Source organism: Archocentrus centrarchus, chromosome 20 (assembly GCF_007364275.1).
Source record: "Archocentrus centrarchus isolate MPI-CPG fArcCen1 chromosome 20, fArcCen1, whole genome shotgun sequence".
NCBI lineage: Eukaryota > Metazoa > Chordata > Actinopteri > Cichliformes > Cichlidae > Archocentrus > Archocentrus centrarchus.
The window spans coordinates 27,592,462-27,613,729 of NC_044365.1; the positions used below are offsets into that span (position 1 = coordinate 27,592,462).

The window sequence follows — 21,268 nt, forward strand, 5'->3', positions numbered from 1 at the left end:
GGGAAGAATCTGGGGTTATGCTTGTTATTATTAACTAAGCCAGAGAAATAAGATGTTCTCACACTTTTTTAAGAGTTGGTTGACCTCCTTCATGTCAGTTTGATTTCTTCCATTTCTATTCAGCCTTTCTAAAATAAGGATTATTATGAACTGCAATTCACGCAAAGTTACTCTAACAGAGTCCAAGAATAAAATTATGGAGCTCATGAGCATGATAAGTTCACTTTAATGAAATAAAACCTAAGATTTAATTGTGCAACTAAAACGAAAAGAGGACAGTGCGTTCATTTTCTCTTCAGTAGCTTTGCACAGGAATCTGGTGGATGCTGAAACACTGCAGTAGCTGTGGAAACGACGGTAAAAGTTGTTGTAGGAGGGAAGAAAAAAGAAGAGGGAGGGGGGATGGAAACAGAAAGTAAAGCAAGAGTGAACCTCGAACTTAGCGGAGAGAGCTGTGGGAGTCAAGAGTTTTCAAAAGCAACCTTCAGTTGGAATTTTTTCTAACAGATCAATAAGTTAAAAAAAAAAAATGCTTATTAGCCTAATGCCATCGGGTGTTTCAAAACTGGAAAGCAATCGCTGTGGACGAGAGAGGAGGAAGTAAACAGAAAGTCCATGCATGAACTCCAGTAAGCTGTTCAATATTTTACTTTATGACCAAATACCTGAAAAATAGCATTCCCTTCAGCCTCAGTGGGACTTTGTTGTTAGTGCATTTAGAAAATGTTGGCATTTTAAACTTGTTTAATCATATAAAACATAAAATCTGCAGATTTGTGAAGCTGAGCCCAGTTGGATTAAAAACAAACAAACAACTGAACTGATTGGTACATTTAGGTAAAAGTCAAATTATGGTTCATTATGCCATTAACGATGAAACGGGTGTTTCTGAGTTTTTAAATATTTGTTGATGTGTTTTCAGAGATGCAAATTCACATGCACCACTTGAAAAGTTTTTTTTTTAAAAACATGCTTGATCACATAGAGACCTTTTCACAGCTTGTACACATCCCCTCAGTCTTCAGTCTAATAATTCCCTGATGCAATGAAACCAGAGGATGTCAAAGCGATGCTGCATACCCTGAACTGTGTCTCAGTAGGAGGGAGGCTTTAAATGAAAAGGTCACATCTCATCCACCTGTTAAAGAGCAGATGCCACATCAGAGTAATGTTTGGCAGCGGGAGCAGGTATTGGTATTGAGCGCACAAGATGAGCTTGGCATAGGAACAGGTATGGCTATACAGCTCACGCACATGAACTCACAGACGCTCGCATACAATGCGTGCGCACACACACACACACGCGTGCAAGATGCCTGACCCCCTCTCCCTGGGAATGAAAGACATGGGCAGAGAATAGAAACAGAACCTTTTCCAGGGATGATCACACTGGCAACACAAAAGCCTTGACTGTTGATGTTGTGCAAAGGTCGGAGCTGTTGTCATGGGACTTCACTTATACAAGACTGAGCCTTCAATCAGACCAGGAGATATTTGTCTAAGAGGACACTGCTGTGACTCTTCAGTGGTGAAAATAAATGCCTGAGGATGCTCCTCCTGTGGTTTTGGGTTTTTTTTTTGTTTTTTGGTATTTACACAGTATACACCCACATGCACATGCAGGAGCATGAATGAACACACACCCACACAGAAACACAGTACCTGGATGCTGCTATTTCCACTTTACTCCTCGCAATGGCTGCAGCCCTCTGTGCCCCCTCCACAGCCCGATCTACCTTCTCTTTGGTTTTGGGGTTCTTAAGAGGAATCAACTGCTTTCTTATTCCACGCACCAGCACGTTATTTTTGTACTTCCCTTCTTCTTTGGTGCCATCTGGGAAAACCGTGCACCCGTAACCATGGCGCTTGTTGTTAAGCCATTCTCCTTCATATTTCATCCCATTGGATCTCTCGGATACACCAAATCCATTGCGCTTGTCATTCTTCCACTCGCCCATGTAGGTCTCAGTTGTGGTGGCATCCACATGGTCCTCCTGAGGTAGGTCCTCATCTGGCAGCTCGCCGTCACCGATGGATATGGTAGAGTTGGCATCACTGGAACTGATGCGGCTCATGGTGGCGTCACTTCTCGCAGAGCTGCGCTTGCTGGAGATTGAGGTCCGAGAGTCAGACTTGCGCAACTGTCGCAGGCTGCCAAAGAGTGAGCCGCGGCGGAACAGGCCCTTCTTCTTGCCGGTGACAACCTCGCTGTCTGAGTGGAAGTTGAGGACGAAGCCACCGCGGCTGCCTGTCGGAGTGTCTGCAGGGGAGGAGAGGTCCTGGAGCACTGCACCATTGCTCTGCTCAGAGCGCAGGGAGGCCATAGACGTACGGAGTGGAGAGCGGATGACAGTGGCCATGCCATAGGGAACACTCTGACGCACACCATAGCCATGTCGCATCCCACCCATCCATTGGCCTTGATAAGTTCCTGCAGAACAGGGAGACATAGCTCAGTCAGTAAACACTTTTTCATAGGCTCATGGTCTCAATCACTGCTTTTAGCTTAAAATACTGCATGATTTTGTAAACTAATATTAACTAGAAGATAATGCTTTAATCTGTGGCTACGTTGTGATTTATAAGTTGCAACTGGCCAATATGGCATAGGTGTAGCAATGACATGCATAGTACTATGTGCATTTACCATAAATACCCCTAAACTCGTTTTGGGGATTGTGTTTTCATCTTCAAACTTATACATATGCATAATGCCTTTTCAGTTCATGCTCCAGTATTACTGTTTACCTGTACTCACTTTGCTAACTAAGCTGATAACTTCCCAGCCCCACCCTCTTCTTGGAGGGCTACAACCACTAAGCTAAACTCAGTTCTGCTCAACATTAATATGATCTCTTTACAAGTTTATGGGTGTGACCCTCCACAACAGTCCCAGTTTCTCATGTAGACCCATGGGAAAATTTATTGATAATCAATTCATCCAAGATGGTAAGACTGTAATGGCCAAAATGTCAAATTGACGGCTTCAGAATGGCAGTGTACAAACCAGTGGGTGACAACATGTTGGGTATGTCCATTTTCTATGGCTTGCTATAACAGTGATGATAATCTCTGATTATGCCTGAAAAGCTTATTTTGTTTTACAAAAGCTTTGAAAATAAAAAAAGGGTACCTTTTGAGTGACTTTGTATTTATTTAGGGATTCTACTTATGGTCATAAGAAGGTTCCTTTGCTTTGCTCTGTGCTTCTCATGGACACCCTGCATGTGAACATGAGCTATAGATACGCTCTATATCAGCAATAAGACCTTGAGGCCTTGCTTTGTCAGTGCAGGAGTATGTCAGCTAATGAAATGTTTTCTCTCCTTCCACTCAGATGTGGGACTGTGAGCATAGCTAACTCAATCACAGAGATTTGATTAAGGTACTGATACTAAGGATCACTTGGGATGAATGTGAATCACTTAGCCAGGGGCCTATTTTCAGGCAGCCACTAACTCCCCCACTGACAGTAGGCACATTCACCACCATCCGTTTGTCTGTGACGACAGGGAATTGCTATGAGTCACATAATGAGAAGAATACTTCATTAATCCCATTTGGTGCTGCTGAGCCCAATGAACAGGCTGCCGGCACTACTGTTGCTTCTTCAAAGTGTCATATTACAATCCCGATCCTAATAATAAGAAAGGCTTGTTAATCCACTGCCTGAATCCCATTTACCAATGCAGTGAAATAAGCCATAATGGTCAGATTCTAACAGAAAATGATATACTAGTCAGGGGAGGAATTTAGATGGATAAACAGGGTGAGATTAACAGGCTGGCTCTGTGCTGCAGTTCAATTTGGTGACCCTGCAGATCAAGTTATCAGGATGCTGCAGAGTCAGACAGCCAGATGTTCTGTAGAGCCTCTAGGATCAGCTGATTCCCAAAGCCCAGCCCTCTGTAACATCATATGTGAGGCATTTATTCTCCACCATAAGGCCTCCATTAGTGGAGGATGATGCTCACAAATCACCCAGTGACTTGGCTGTTTTATAAGAGGAGAGGACTGTACGTAGTGAGCAACAGGGAAGCGCTTGTTTTAGGCTGCTTGCAATCTTGTCTCCCTCATCAGCCACAGGTCCTTACATAAACGCAATCTGTGAACACTCCAGTGATTAGTGAGATCAAAGCTCCGACTGACCTCTCACTTTCAGCAAGCACAAGAGTGTTTCCTGTGTGGGACAGCTGTTTCCACTACAGATGTGCGAGTTCTCTAGTCTAGACACAGGCAGAATCGCTTTAACTGCTACCAAAACTAGCACCTCCTCTGTGCGTTATACGCATTACATTTCATTTAAGACGGTAGCACGTGCACCGCACCGCAGGTGTGTTTCTGCAGTGACTGTTCAAAGGTGAAAAATGACAGTGAAACAGGTGATAGTGCGTCTTTAACTGACTTTAAACGGACTGATTTGCTTTCCAAACTCCTTCTCCAGGAGGGAGGCATGTTTCCAGTGAGGAGTAGTCACCCTCCTCCTACTGTCATATGAGGAGCAACCGGTAGTTGTCAAAAGAGATGTCCCTTGTAATAAAATAGGAACTATGATCTTAAAAGGTATCCAAAAAAGTTACCGCTACCCCCAGGGTAAAAAAGAAAAGTCGATTATGCTGGGTAAATAAAGATGTGATTGACCACGATGCGCAGTGCGCAATCTCAGCTTCAGCTCAGCTCATATCAGATGGAGATTCACGCACTGGTGTATTACAGTTAGCCTTCCTCAGTTTGAGCATCCTACACACGAGCTACATAACACATTACCAGTCACTGCCGTTAAAGCGACACGCACATTAAACAAGCGCTGTGCCGTATCTATAAACCCTGCTGTCTTACCGCCATCTCCATAGGTTTCGATCCCATATCCATCCTGTAGACCGTTGCTCCAGGTCCCGTCGTATCTAGCAGGTGTGTTGTGGCTTTGCCGGACGCCGTACCGACCCTTGAAACCATGACTCCACTCTCCTCGATAGATCCACTTTCCTTTATTCTCCACACCCAGCCCATGCCGCTTCCCCTGGGACCAGTAGCCCTTGTAGGTATTCCCACTGGGCCAGGTGTACACCCCAACTATCTCAAAGCCGTGCGACCAGGACCCGGCGTACTCGCCTTGGCCCTTGGGTCCGGTGCAGATCCCATGTCCGTGGGCTTTGCCATCCTCCCACCCCCCGCAGTATGTGCCACCATCGTCGAAGTCAAACCTTCCGCCCGTCATTCAGATAAAGGCTGGAAATAAAGCAGATGGTGCGCTGCTGCAGACTCGGGATTCTCCAGGACCTGGGCTGGAGGATCCAGGACCGGTGGTGTGATGAAAGGATGAGCCAACAAGATGATGACTAGAAGAGCAAAAAATAGGAAGGTGAGGATGGTGGACTGGCGCTTCCAGACACCGACATGTAATACAAAAGGCATGCGTAATGATAAGTGTAAAGGTATGAATGGTGGGCGTCATTTACCGGAGGCGCACGCCGGACTCTCCGTTGTGTGTTGCTCGTCTCCCCCCTCTCACCCACTGATCAAAGGAGGGAGAGAGAGAGATGTACCGAGACCCTGTTGAAGAAAGGCGCTGGGCCAATCGCAACGTCACGCCACAGGGACCTCCCACTCTCTTCCTCTCACCCCTCCGCAAAGAGGCCGGACGCCTCAACTTAGCCAAAATAACGCACCACTGCCAAACTTCACATTTGAAAGACCCGCCTCGTTTTACACAGACTAAATACCTTAAGCAGCACTTCCCATAATGCCTCCATACCAAAAATATAAGCTGGCTGTTGAGAAACGCGGCCACGTATGACTCTACTCACCCATATTACATAATATTATTATATGGCCTATTTTGTGAGGTGATGATTTGATGCTGTTTTAGAGATGGCAAACATTCATTCTTCAACGCACCTATCACTTTTATCTTGCATTCAGCAGGCATATATGATTTAGTAGCCTACTGTAGACCATATGCTTTGCTTTTTAAATTATACGTTAATATTATAGCTATTTAATAAAGATTAATCATGCGATTTTTGCTTCCATTGGGCGTATATTTTAGGTAACAGCCCCTGAATGTACACAAGTCTACAAAAATGTGTTATAATAAAATTTGAGTCAATGCATTATGTAGAACATGAAAAAGAGAATAGTTTAATTTAATTGGGTTCAATGAGTAAGAATCAGCATCAGTTTACATTACAGTATTTATTATTACTTTATTATTACTTTTTGTATCATAATGATAACCGAACCCAGCACCAACAGTAGCCACAGTGTTAGATAATAGCGACCTCTGTTGTACAAATTAATTCATTGCATAGATGAGGGATGATTGCCGGTGATGTAGTAATAAGTTGAACTGAGCACTTTAAAGGGTATTATTTTTCGTTTAACTGTTAATTATTATGCTTGCATTTTAAATTCCCCACTAATTGAACTGACCCTTGGTAAAATGTTTACACTGTACTAGTATCAACAGCAATGAGCAAGAACATGGACTAGGAGGAAGGGAGGGAATAAGGTGCAAGACAGCGCAGGTGTGCCACATACACAAAACACGAATGCCTACATGTAAATGTGAGAATACATTTAATATATATATTAGCAAGGGTCAATTCAGTCTTTTATATATTTGTATAATATCTTTTTTCCTGAATAAAAAAAATCAAATAAAAATTAAATAATTTTGTTACACTCCGAGCCAGCAGGGGGAGTAATTTGTCGACCGTGATCCCCCCCTCGTACAACAGTAACAGATAAAATGGCGTCCGAAAACAGCTCTGAATCTCAAGATGAGAAAACAGCTCTTATAAAGGCTGACTCAGAACAAGATGTGCATCAGCAGTGCGGCACAGTGGCAAAACAGCGCGAATCCAAATTGACGCTGTATCACTGGACGCAGTCGTTCAATTCTCAGAAGGTGAGCGTCATTAGGTTTCAGCACCACAGCTCAGTGGACAGCTCCCCATTAGAGGGTTAATTAGAACATTGTACTGCAAAACAGCTCTGCTGCTGTGCGTGGTTTAAGCTTTATATAAACCCGTTCATCTTTTGTTTTCGATAATTAATACATTTCATGTTGGTAGCTTGAATCCATTTCAACGCCAGCAGTTTTTAGAAGGTCAGCACCATATTTCAGTGGATAGACAGGAGTTCTGGAGCGACTGTGCTTCTCAGGAATACAGCAGGTTTTCAGACATACTTGATTTCGCTGTTCATTGCCATTACTTCTGTATGTCAAACGTGTTTCTTTTAAATCAATTCTTTGAACTATTCATGTACTTTTGCTGTTAAAAAAAATATGCAGCTGTAATGTTTAATTAAAAGCAGTTGCTGATTGGATAACAGGAAAGCCAATAAGTTTTTCTTTATTTGTGGAGGCTTCGTTGTCGTTCATTTGAAAATTCTGGTGGGAGAAAAGGGAGCAAGCTCTCTTTGATAGAGAGATATAAATAGATTTAAATACGGATATTATTTTGTCAGTAGAATAAGGTCTAAGCACTGATATCTTCCTCCACTGACAGTCACAAAGTTATTGCTTTCCAGGTGCGTCTGGCCATAGCAGAGAAAAGTTTGCACTGTGAGGAGTATGATGTGAGCCTTCCTCTCAGTGAGCACAATGAGCCGTGGTTTATGCATCTGAATCCTGCTGGCGAGGTGCCAGTCCTAGTGCACAATGACAACGTCATCTGTGACCCAACGCAGATCATGGACTACCTGGAGCAGAACTTCAATGATGGTGAGAGTGAAGTGGAAGTAGCTGCTAGTCTCGAACAGACCTGCAGCCCCAAGCTCGCATTTGTGACACCAGAAATAATATACCATATCAAGCATCAACTTCTTAGAAGTGCTTTACCTCTTTTTAAGGTTTATTTCATTGCATTTTCTGTCAGTTTTTTTGCTTGATGCATTTCTTTGTATCACACATTTGTTGGTTTTTCAATAATTTCATTGTTTTGTTTTTTATTTTTAATTTTGTGCACTGATCCATGATAGCTAAGGGTCTGCATCAAAACTGCTTAAAAGGAAGGGACACTTGGTAAGCATGGAGTTGTTTAAGGTGATACCCAAATGTTTTGAAATGTTTTGAAATTGTACATAAATGTGTTCTCCATAACCTGTGTGAGTAGTGTATAATGCCTTGCTACATTAGCTGGATTCTCTTTTCTGTAGAAATAACTTTAATCATCACCTTTTTTTTTGGGGGGGGGGGGGGGGGGGGGGGGGGGTGGAACAAATAAAGAAAAAAAACACACACACAAGAAAGCAAAACATCAAATTAAAATTTTTTACCCTTTTCCATGGCTTGTTTATCTCCAGAGGGCACTCCCAGGCTGGTCCCAGAAGAGGGCAGTACCTACTATTTAAGAGTACAGCACTACAGAGAGTTGTTGGACTCACTACCAATGGATGCCTACACCCATGGCTGCCTCCTCCACCCTGAAATCACTGTGGATTCCCATATACCAGCATATGCTGCCACATGTGTTCGAAGTAAGACAATCTGAGATCCATAGCTGTACAAGTTTGAGTTCTTAAAGCAGCATAGTAAACAACAATTTCAACTCAGCACTCAGTTGCTACTCGGAACTGAATATCACAGACTGTATACTGATACTCATATTTATCTAAAAATCCTTTTTTTTCTGTCTTCTTTGTATTTTAAATCAGAGGAAACTTTATGTTAGCTGACCTTTTTTATAACGTAGCTGAAAACCTCTCATTGGCACACACAAGCTGATGCTGTCATTGTCATAGAGTATTCCTTTATTGAATTACTTACGTCACTATAATACTGTATAATAATGCAGTTTATCTTGGGCCTCATCATGTCTAACATGCTTCTTTTTTTTTGTGGTGACAGCACAGATTGGAAACACACAGTCTGAGCTGATGAAACTTGCAGAGCAGAACCCAGAGCTTAAAGATGCTTATATAGCAAAACAAAAGCGCTTGAAAGTAAGTTATTCAAATTATCAGAGAACCAGATGTCTCTCTTATTCCATCACCTTTTTGTTCAGTTATTGACTACACTGGTAACTTGTGAAGCAATATTTCCCAGAATTCTACTTAGATTTTTGTGCTGAATTGTGGATTTAAATACATTAAACTCTAAATTATAGTATTAGATAGATTTCAGTACTGTTAATGCTAGTAAGACGGGCACAAGATAGTAGGTAAAAGAAAAATAAGACAAAAATAGCTGACTCTTTTAAACCACAGCTGAAAGTACAGATTATTTGTAAATCTGTAGTATCATTTTTTGCTGGTTGTATGGCAGTGATGATTGACCAAATAATTTACAACTTCAAATCCAAAAAAAGTTGGGACGCTGTGTAAACTGTAAATATAAACAGAATGCACTGATTTGCAAATCTCATAAACCCATATTTTATTCACAATAGAACATAGAAAACACTTCAAATGTTTAAACTGAGAAAATTCACAATTTTAAGAAAAATATTGTCTCATTTTTAATTTGATGGCAGCAGCACATTTCAAGAAAGTTGGGACAGGGCCATGTTTACCACTGTGTAGCATCTGGTCTTCTTTTAACAACAGTCTGTAAATGTCTGGGACTTGCAGCTGCTGCACTTTTGGGAGAGGAATATTGCCCCATTCTTGTCTGATATAAGATTCTAGTGGCTCAGGACTCCTGGGTCTCCTTTGTCGTAATTTTTATTTCATGATGTGTTAAATGTATTCAATTAGCGAAAGGTCTGGACTGCAGGCAGGCCAGTTCAGCACCTGGATTCTTCTACTGTGGAGCCATGCTGTTGTAATAAATGCAGTATGTAATTTAGCATCAGCTTGGTGAAATATGCAAGGGCTTTACTAAAGAAGACATCATCTGGATGGGAGCGTATGTTGCTCTAAAACCTGTAACCCTTTCAGCATTGATGGTGCCTTTCTTTTTTAAAATTAATTTATTTATATTTATTCATCAATACAAAAATGCAGTTTTATACAAACTCAAACTTATATAAGAAAAAAAGAGAATAAAGAGAAAAAAAAAAACAAAAAACAATGACCATTTCACATTAAAACATCTTTTAGAAAATAAATCTTAAATATTACCTCCTTACAAAATTCAGATTTTGGTAACAGGATAACTATAATATACCAATATTCACATGGAGCTATTAGTATCTATAAGCAGAAAGAGATCACAGTATAATTATGAACAGAAACAGAACTGAACAAAAAAGAACCCGGGGTTTATAACAAATCAGATTCTTCTATAAGTGAGAAAAGTTTAGTTTCAGGTGCTGTATTAATTTTTTTAAAAGATTGCAAAAATAATGAAAAGTCATTTTTTAATGCTTTTTCATTTGGAATCGATTTTGTGCAACAACATTTATGGATGAAATACTTGGCAAACAATATAACATTATTTATCAAGTATTCAGCTTTTTTGTTTCTTATTGATATTGATGGTGCCTTTCTACATGTGCAAGCTACCAAGTCCATAGACACTGATGCACCCCCATACCATCAGAGATGCAGGCTTTTGAACGAAGTGTCTGATAATAAGCCGGATTATTCTCTTTAGTTCAGGTTCAAAATTCAATTCGTCTGTCCATAGAACAATCCTGCACTTTGCCTCAGCCATCAGAGAAGATGGTGGTGTTTCTGGATCATGTTCACATACAGCTTCTTCTTTGCATTTGTGGACCTCACAGTGAACTGCAAAATGTTCATCAAACTGTTTAGTTTTTAGTACCAGTTATTTTTCAGCCTTTTGTTTCCCCCATCCCATTTTTTTTAGATGTGTTGCTGCCATCAAATTCAAAATGAGCTAATATTTTTCATGAAATAATAAAATGTATCAGTTTTAACATTTGATATGCTTTCTATACTCTATTGTGAATTAAAATATGGCCTTATGAGATTTGTAAATCATTGCGTTCTGTTTTTATTTATATTTTACACAGCATTGCATCTTCTTTGGAACTGCTGTTGTACCAAAACGAAGGCATTACAGTCGTTCTCTGTGTTACAGCAGCTCGCTGTGTCACTGCTTTGTATGACTCTTCACCTGAAATGTCTGCTAGAAGTAAACGCACACTATGTGTTTATATTTTCTGTAGTCCAAGTTATTTGACCACGACAACATGAAGTACCTGAAGAAGCTTCTGGATGAACTGGAAAGTGTGATGGACCAGGTTGAGACAGAGCTACAGAGACGGGTGGAAGAAACACCAGGTAGCCGCAACTGTTTGTGACTTAGCAGATACTGTACTGACAATCATACAATAAAAGAAACATATTATTTTTCAGTCAACCTACAGTATGCAAGCGGGGAGATCCTAATCATTCAAATTTTGATGGCCATAGCATTTTTAAATATCATGTAAGATTTTCTTACATTCTTGTATTTCCTTCTCATTCCTCTTCCACTTGCAGAAGAAGGCAGCCAGTCCTGGCTGTGTGGTGACTTCTTCAGCATGGCCGACGTCTCCCTGGCAGTCACCTTACACCGGCTGAAGTTCCTCGGCCTCTCTCGCCGCTACTGGGGCAACGGTAACCGCGCCAACGTGGAAACATACTATTCGCGTGTGGTGGAGCGCCCGGCTTTCAGGAGAGTGCTGGGCCACGTCAACAACATCCTGATCTCTGCTGTCCTTCCCGTGGCCTTTCGTGTGGCTAGGAAGAATGCACCGGTTATTGTTGGTACCACTCTGTTGATAAGCATTCTAGGAGGCGCTACGTACCTCGCTTTTCTTTACATGAAGAAGAGGCTGACTGCCTTCAGCTGAGGGAAACTGAAGCGCTTTGGGACTGAACTGGGGCGAAACAAACTCAGAGTGTCTAACGTTGTAACACTCGGCATATGAGTAATTAATAAACACACGTTACATGTAATTGAAATAAACCCAAATTGTTTTTTGTTTTTCGGTGCCGGTTGCACAAAACACTCTGCTGCATCACGCACCGAAGGATTGATTAAAAAGGCCAACTGGTGCTTTTGCATGTTTTGTCATCAGTTCACTGTGCCACATCTGGTGAGTCCACATCTGGACAGCGCTTTGCATATTCACAAGCAAAAAATTTGGTAGGCGGTATGAAAAGCATGCCAACATATACGAATGCTGAAGTGGGTGGCCTGAAACAGATAATGGAAATATGATTGGGTCTTGCATCAAAAAGGCTGTTTCAATGGGCAGATTGTTTTTACAGCACATGTGGCTGCACATGAATGCACCATCCCTCTTTGGAAGAATCTGGACCATCCAGTCATAACACAACAGTAACACACATATTAACAAATACAAGTAGATTTTCATACTGTAGCTAAAATAATGAAATATAATATTTATAAATCCAACATAAAAGGCATCCTTGATATATACTTATTGACCTAAGATGTGCACAAACACTATGTTGAACAAAGACATATTTGTGTGTATTTTTTGATTAAGACTCTAGTATGTTTTGCTTAATGTGTGCTTTTCGTTTGTTGTTTAATCAATACCAATATTTGCATGTTAGGAAAATACAGTAAAATCTCTGTGTCTACATCTGAGGAAAGCTCATTTGTTCTCTAGGCATCCCCAGCCTTCACATCTGCATATGTTGTTCTGTATAAATGATGGGTCAGTGTTTGATAGATTCACTATGTAACAGCCGCCGAATGAGTACCATTACAGTCAGTATGCAGACCATGGTGTCCAACATCTGTCTAAAATTAAACTGGTCCCAAACAACCTTCTGTGTTTCCTGTCATTCAAACATAATTAGGAATGCCATTAAAAATTCACAGCACACCATCGCTTAATAAGGTATCGCATATCCTGCAGGTTTATTCAGTAGGAAAATATCTAGAAACCACTCGCATTTCCCAGAACCTGGATGTAAGTCAACATCCACAGTAATCTGTTTGCCCAGTCACAACCTCCAGGCCAACCCTGACATTTAACATATGCTCCGCTTTGGTTTAAACTCCTCCTCACGTGAGCTCAGCCCACACAAAACAGACACACGCCAGACCTTTCAACAAAGTCTGGCCCTTGGTGCACGGGGCTGAGTAGTGTAGCTGTCAAAGAAATGCCTCACACGTGTTAAAGCCACATGTGAGCAGAGATGTCAAAAGACCTAAGCTAGTACTAGTGTGCAAGTCTGGAAAATGCTGCTCTTTTGAACGGCAACCATAATGACATCATTTTTGCTGCAGAGTGCAGATGGTTGCCGTCGAGGTCTGAGATCTAAATTCTGCTATAGTTTAGCATAATCTACATTACAAACATTTCTTTTTGTGCATGTTAAAACTGGACTAATCTGTTTATTCATGATTACAGGAAACATCAATGAAGTGTAAAAAGACTGCAATGCTAAAATGTTACTATGAGCAAAAGCATGCACAGATTATGTATATTAAAGCTGTGTTTTGGATTATATAGGAGTGTATCATTAACCCTGATTCTGCAACAAAACTGCATTGATTATTAGACATATTTGCCACTAGAGGGCAGCGTATTCTCATAAAAACCACACATGCCTGTGAGGATCATGGGAAGGGTCCAAATGCAGCCCTGCAGACCCAAGAAGCCAACTTTATGATACTACACAGAACAGTAAAAAGAAGTGAGGCATGCTCAGTAAACTTCTGTTGGTACCTTATTACACATAATACTGCTACTTTTTACATAGGTAGTGGAATGTGCTTCGGATACATTAATTTTGTGAGGACTTCTATGTACAAGGGCAATATTTGAAGCCGAATGTGATTCAGCCCACTGACCAAATAAACCCCTTTCTGGTGCTGGATATGATCACAGGTTGTTCAAATGATTGGTCCTGACATCTCGGTATTCCAGTGTTTAAAATCCAGCAGGTGGTTCTCAAGAACTAACTCCACACTTCTCAGCAACGGCAACTGTTTTCTTTGTTGCAGATTCATTATGACATATTATGAGCAGTGAGTATAAAACTATCATTCAGCCCTGAGCACCTCATCCAGACATGTACAGTACAACAAAACATTTGGATTGCTCTAAACACTGGGTCATGTGTTTATAGGTACTGGATATGACAAATTAGCAGATACATTTAAAGGAATTGTTTCCAGTATTTATTGTAAATGCTCACCTCCTTCGCTTTTATAAATATGTGGATGTTTTCTGTCAAAACTGTGAAAAAAATTGTTTCCTTACTGAATCCAGACTGTTGCATTTATCTGCTAAATGAATGCTGTAAATGAGATGCTCCGAATTTTAATGTGCAAAACTTAAATTCTTTGGATTTGGAAATCACCTCTGTCAAGAATATTTGATCAAAAAAGGATTTGAGAAGTCTTGTCTGAGCACAGAGGTGTTTCTAAGTGTTTTCAGAGGCCCTAACTGAAGGCGGACTGAATCGTACTCAAGGATAAGAATCTTTCCACGTCTAAACACGCACTTTCAGTCCGGCCTTGAAGGTAACGGCTTCCATTACTTTGCACCGGGTGCCCGCCAAAATGCAAACTGTGTGAAGAATGAAACATTATTTAAAGAGAAGGTCAAATTTTGCATACTTCCCTACCTCTGTACACCTGACTAACCAAACAGAAGGCTGACACACAGACACAACCCTTTCATTTCAAATAAACACCCCTTTTTCAAGTGCACTGACGCTTTTAATGGTACCACCTAATGAATGGGGGCTGCTTAAGGTCAGGGATTGGCTGGGGATGTGAGGTGAGTTGAATCCATGTGATGTTACGAGTCTCTTCCTGGCTTACCCTGCTAAGATCATCAAAGGTTCTTGGATGAATATTACAGATAGAAAAATGAGACACCACGCTGTGGCTGACATCCTTGATGATGTGGCACTGGAGTGGAGGCTCCTTCGTACCAGTGGTTCCTTTCCTGTAGTACATAGGCCAGCTGGTAGATTATTTGTATCTCCGTTTAGGGCTTCTTTAAACCCCAGTGGCATCAAGTCAGACCACTAAAGCAGTGCTGTATGCAGTCTCTTTGCTGCCATTCAAATAAACAAAATTAACTGTGTCTCAAGGAATCACCAACTCCCTCTATTTTTTTCATGTCCCTTTTTTCCATGAAGTCACTTTTCTCTGAACACAGTTCTTTTCTCTTTTTCTGTTGCTTTTCTCAGTAGGGAATGTCTGCGCGCCGGGTGGGGTAGAGCAGGTGTCTGTTTTGGAAACGGAAAGTTGCATGGAAACCCCCAGCAGATGTAGAGACGACCAGAAATGAGAGCGATGGAGGCTTGTGGCACAGTGTGTTTGTGCGGCTGAAAGTGATGAATGGAAGTGAGATGCTTGGTGATGCAAGTGCGAAGGGAGGGGGTCAAGGGCATAACTGACCTCAGAGCTAAAATGCCTTACAAACCGGACCATGGTGCAATGAGAATGGTGCAGAATGATCTGTAAGTGGAGCAACTCGAATTAGGGCTGTCAAAATCCAAGGCCGTAAAAAAGTCTTTGCCTTTGAGAAGAGGAAACATGTATTTGGCAGTCCCCTGTAAAAAAAGTTGTTAGCTCTCTAAATTTCTCAACATAGCTAATGTTCATTGATACTGAGTACAATTTTGACCTCATTACAGTCGTAATTATTTTGCTAGAGCAGGGATGTGCTGCAGGATTGAAAGTGCCTGTGAGGCAGGTGGACAGTGGGGTGTTGAAGCGAGAGTTGTGTTGGATGTCCACAGACAGGCAGACTGGGTAAACAGCAACCCACACAGTAGTAGCTCACAGCTGAGCAGACTTCGCTGCGACTCTCGCCCTGCCAGCTGAGTGAGTGGGCTCGTGAAAACTTCGATAGACTTTTTTTTTTTTTTACAGAGGCTGTGAGCTGGGGTAACATTAGAAATGTGGGATGCAGAAGGAAATGTCATGGCCAGAAGGAATGTGGTGATATAAACTTCTTTGTAACTGTTTTCCGGAAACTAGTGAAGTAATCAGAAAAGTGGGATCATCTAATCATCAAGCCTTGCATCACATCTGCAAGAACCAAAGCTACACAATGTGTCTGATTTGTCCAGACAAATGTCGAAGATGTTGGAGAAGATGATGACCTCCATTTGTTCCTTGTGTATACAGTGGGATTACATAATAATAATGTAGATGTAGCCAAGAAAGACTACCTCAGTCAATAGAACAGCAGCTGTTTCGCTCTTTGTGCAACAGTAATTCTATCGCTATTGTTGCATCAGACTTCAATCCTCCTGTCTTGTATTCTTTTCTTTGATGGTTACTTTGGACACGCTGTTTAAAACCAATGAGGACAGATGACCAGAGTTTGCTGGCACTATCAAAGATGTTCTAAAACACCACCGACCTTTTCCAGAAAGCAGCCGTCACCGCCTTTTGGAGTATCTGCGATATACTGTTTGCTGAGTCGACAGAAGTGGGACCTCGTGATGTTGACATTACTGTTAAAATGACCCCCTACTGACATGCCCCTTCACAGCTTTATGATGAAACCCTGTGCCAGCATTCATTCCGACATGTGCTCTTCAAATATTTAAACTTGGCCTACATAAACACTGCTGCGCAGGAGAGATGGTACCCAACGCCATTTGGAGCCGACCTGCTGCATTATAAATCTCTATTCAATTGGCCAGATGTGGCCAGGTCAAACACACCATCAGGTTTTTATTATGCAAACGAACTTTGTGTATGATGAGGTCGCCGTTTCCATGCAAAACTACTGCTTTCAGTGAAGATCTAAGGTGATGAAGAAATTATTTCTCAATAACATTTTCTGCGCATCTGTGACTGTTTTGAGTTGCTTATGTTTAAAGTGTCCATTCTAAGATCCATGAGTCATTTGCACACAGTGTACTATCACTGCTGTGCCCGAGTATTGTCTTTGTTGCTCAGGAGGTTAGTAAAGGTTGCTACACCTGCTGTCTGTGTCAGTGAACACACCCTGTGAGGAGCAACACAGACAGACAGCTTTGAGTAAATATTGGGTCCACCTTTCACATTGAGAACACTTCCACTCCCATGACCCTCCCTGGCAATAGGGTCTGACCTTCCATGCAGGGATTTAAAATGCTATACAACACCTGTCATATGCCAACACAAAGGAAAGACATGGAAATATCCTTATATATCTAGAATCATCAACAGACACCATAACGAGCATGAATTGGTGAATACGAATTGTGCTTATGGGTTCTGCAATAGGTGCCACATATTGTATTATTTATTCCCTCAGTTCCATCAAAGGCGCCCTGAAATAACCCAAAGCTCCCACACTCACGTGTCACTTCTTCTGCATCTGCTATCTTCCGCCCACCCTCTTCGGTTCTTGTGGCAAATCAGCATACAGGCAGCCAGTCACTGCTGAGTGAACAGAACCAGAAACTGATATGAAACCTGTGTTAATATTTAGAAAATAGAAAACTAGAAGAATAGCAGATTATTATAATTTGGATTAAAAACTGTTATATAATTACAATATAATTATAATATAATTACAGAATGTTAATTGTATGTGCTACTTGTTAGAAGCAAGATACCTTAAAGTACCATAAAGCTTGTCCCTTGCCTATAGATATTCAAATGCTGACATTTTTTTTCTTTTTTAGAGAGATTAAGGTAATCTGATCTGAGACAAGTGAAAGAGACCTAGCCTACCAGCCGACTGAGGTAGTGTAGATAATGAACAGAATGTCCAAATGTACCAAAATATGGAGCGGGTAGAGGGAGAGACTCAATAGCTTTTAACTTGTCTAACAGGCATGATGGTAAAGCAGAAACATAAATTAAAGCAGAAATGATTATTCCAGATATTTTCATTGACTGTCAGCAGACAGAAGAAATATTAGCAAAATGGTTCCTGTGAAATATCATTGAACTGTCAGTGCCCCGAACACTACAGGGATGCCGGATGCATGCAACGATGCCATTTAATAAAGCTACTGTTGGCTCCCTTATTCACAAGGGGGGGTCACCACAGCAGCTCTGCATGTCCAGTTTGGCAGACGTTTTACACTGGATCCCCTTCCTGACACAAACCCAGAGGGATTTGCATCTCCTCACAGGACTGAAATGGGGATCTCTCACTTGTTACACAAATGTGTAAACCACTAGATTATGAAGCCACTAGGCAATGATATCATATAAACTGTATGTAAAAGACAGCATTTCTGAGGCATATTTAAAACTTTCCAATGTACCATGAGTCCTTAACATAAGTCCCTTAATGTAACTACATAACATGACCATGTCATGTCACATCATGCTTGGAGCTTCAATACTGAAATAGTACTAAACTTGAAAAATATCAGATACGCAGTGGTCCTGATGAGGAACAACCAAGTGGTGTTTTGATATTAGCATTTACTGAAAAAGTGTGGTTGCTCACTTCTGACTGTTGACAGCAATTCTGCGGTGAGCTGCTGAAGATATCCTGACCTTTTTCGTCAGTAAGCACTGCTGCTTTTGGCGCTGTTAGCCTCTGTTAGCTGGCGTTACTGAAACTGGCTTTGAAGCAGATTTAACATTGTTGGACTCTGAGGCTTAGTGAATAAACTGTCATATGATGTGAGAGTAATCAAACTGTTTGTCAGAGGGAAACTGTGATTTTTAGGACACTCCAACATTAGCTGGCATAATGTTAGCTTATGTTGCTGTTTAGCTGGCTCTTGTCAGCCGTCCGGAGACAGAAGAGTTGCATGACTAATCTGCTGACAATGAGTAATGGCGACAGTATCGGGAATAAATAAGCACATTATCATGTGTTAGAGCCCTGACTTTAGTTCATGAAATGAGGCTTGAGGTGAGGAGAAAGGGGAATTTTATTAAGATGGTGGTGGTGGTGGTGTCTCTTTCCTTTGCATTTTAACTTCTTTGGTGTAGAGGGCCCCTTCTCTGATGATTATGGTACCATAACTTAAAAAAAAAAAAAAAAAAAAGAACAAGTTATATTCAATAAGATAATTCAATACAACAAAATAATTTTGACCAGCAGGAAAGTTTTTAATGTCATGGTACAGTATATGTTTACAGACTTCTATACAATCTGACTTCTGCAGGGGGACCAGATGACTTCCTACCTGCAGACCATTAGGAGAAAAACAAAAAGAAAAAGCACATTTAATGCACCTCTGCATTGGCTTTACCTTTGGGGAAAATGGCTTTACCTTTCACACACCAAAGCTACAACCATCTTTTAATACTGGAGTCTATGATGCAAGCACACACTGACACTAATCTGTTGCCCGTTGGTCTTTGCCTGATTTCTCCTTTTTGTTTAGATTGGGATTACTAGGTGTTCGTTTAGAATGTGATTGTAATTGTCTCCTCCTGTTACATCAGTGTGATTGTAATGAAGTTATATATTGCCCTATCAATGCAATCTAAATTATCCTTTACTCATATTAATAGCTATGAACACTACGCACAAGGCAAAAAGTCAAGCCAGGAACCAAATCGATCAAAATCAGCTGAGTTGGAACGCTACAGTGACAGCTTGTCCTCTCTGAACTTGTAAAGGCAGCGACTATGCACAATAATACAGTCTGACTATTGTTGCAAAAAATGCTTTCCTGAGGGGAATTTCCTCTGACAATGTGAAGATTTGAAAACAAATCCTTTGTGTGTGTGTGTGTGTGTGGGGGGGGGGGGGGGGGGGGGGGGGGGGGGGGGGGCTGTGCATTGTACATGTATGATGATATCTGATTCTCACTGGGACTGTTGTGTGTGTGTCTCTGGCCTGTATGGACAGAAACCTTTGGGATTTGGGGTTATATTTGATCCTGCAACCTTTGAACTGCTGGTATAGTTCTTTAAATGTCCACTTATCTTCAGAGAGACATTCCATTTGTGTCACAAATTCCACATCCCTGTTGCAAACCAACATGCTAGTTTCAAGATGGCTGCCAGAAAAGGCGCCTTACCAGGAGCACACTGAGGCTGAGCAAACTTCAAGCTCAAGGTGATCAATTGCTGACAGTGAATGCAAATTCTGCTGCTGCAGTTAGTGCCACAAAAAAGATCTACTTTTGTTCTTTAAAATAATAACTCAGACAGTTGTGGTGCTACAGAAAAATTGTTGTTATGATTATTGTTAATAAGCTCCTTCTCTTTTCCACTAAATTTGCTATGCATGGCTCTTCTTTTTCCAAGGAGCCAATTAAGGAGGCGCATACTGTGCTACAATCAGACTGTTGAGGTCACTGGGGACAAACCAAGAAGCTCAGAGGATTATGCTGTGAATTTGAAACAACAAAAAGAACACATTGTAACCAGCATCAAAATTAAATGCACGCATGAAGCACTTTGTTTCACGGGATGCCAGCCATAAAATACTCCTAAAAACTTAACAAAGACATGAAAACATGCTGACTCTGTGGATTATCTCTGAGAAGTGAGCAGGATAACAGGTGAAACTATATATGGTATTCTAAGCAGGCACTGGAAAAGCAGATTATGCATTGGCAGGATTTTTGCGTCCTCCTTGCCAAGCACAATACTCGACATAATGAGAAACACTTGTTTCGGCATGAACAATCCACCAAGCCACACAGCATTCGAAAGGAACCGAGCAAGCTCATGTTTTACTGTATGTCATTAACACTGATTATTTTCGGTGGCCTTGGCTCACAGCCATAGAATTATCCCAATGTGACATCTCCCATAAAAACTTTTGGCTTGTCAGCTTTCTAAATGCCTGAGAGGTGTAGATCACGAGTGGAGCACAGGAGGTAGCCTATATGGTAGAGTATTTTGACGAGGAAACAAAACATTTCAAAGGAAATGAAGAGAGAAGGCTGCAATATTCATAACTTCTTCACAGGAAACTGGCTTTTCTTTTTTATTGCTGTCTTATGATGAATACTTTTTCTCTTCTGGAGCCCATCTAACACAAGATACTCTTACTGAAAGAACAAATGAATAAACAGTGTGTTTCTGTGTGACCAAATCTTGTCCAAGTGAAACAACTAAAACCTAAATAAAAAAGCATAATAAGAACAACTTTGTCTTTCTAATCACAATACCCTCTGCATGTTGAATATGAAAAATGGGAGGAATGGCTAAAGGACAGTCAGTCTGTCAGGGGGTTTCTGTGATGCCAAAGGTTAATGCTCTTCTTTCCATCTCTGATGAAACAGTACTGTAACTACACCACTGGGATTTCAAAGTGAACGCATCTGTTGGCTAGAGATGAGGAAAACTGCATGGCAATAATCCTTTGACCAGAAACAAAGAGATCCATACACAGCCCTCCCGTGTCTGTTTATTTGAAGCCCATTTTAAATTCTGTTGTTATAAAAAAAAAAATGCCAGCTAAGCTGAAAATAAAGTGAGGTTTAAAAATTTCTTGTT

The 21,268-nt window shown here is 41.1% G+C and overlaps 2 protein-coding genes across 2 annotated transcripts in view; one reads left to right on the forward strand and one right to left on the reverse strand.

The window, feature by feature from the left end:
• The window catches only part of jph1a (junctophilin 1a), a 35,070-nt gene extending 29,519 nt beyond the window's left edge, over window positions 1-5,551 (reverse strand). The window contains exons 1-3 of the mRNA XM_030755982.1: window positions 5,460-5,551; window positions 4,840-5,339; window positions 1,663-2,431 (exon numbers count right to left, since the gene is read on the reverse strand). Coding sequence (XP_030611842.1) covers window positions 1,663-2,431; window positions 4,840-5,218 — 1,148 coding nt within the window. The 5' untranslated portion in view covers window positions 5,219-5,339; window positions 5,460-5,551. The remainder of the gene's footprint in view (window positions 1-1,662; window positions 2,432-4,839; window positions 5,340-5,459) is intronic.
• A 1,178-nt stretch (window positions 5,552-6,729) lies between these two features.
• On the forward strand, window positions 6,730-12,683 carry gdap1 (ganglioside induced differentiation associated protein 1). Its single transcript, XM_030756761.1, has 6 exons — window positions 6,730-6,910; window positions 7,537-7,729; window positions 8,311-8,484; window positions 8,855-8,949; window positions 11,082-11,196; window positions 11,398-12,683. Exons 1-6 carry the CDS (start codon window positions 6,752-6,754, stop codon window positions 11,748-11,750), a joined length of 1,089 nt encoding a protein of 362 aa, XP_030612621.1. The 5' UTR covers window positions 6,730-6,751; the 3' UTR covers window positions 11,751-12,683.
• The last annotated feature ends 8,585 nt before the right edge of the window (window positions 12,684-21,268 follow it).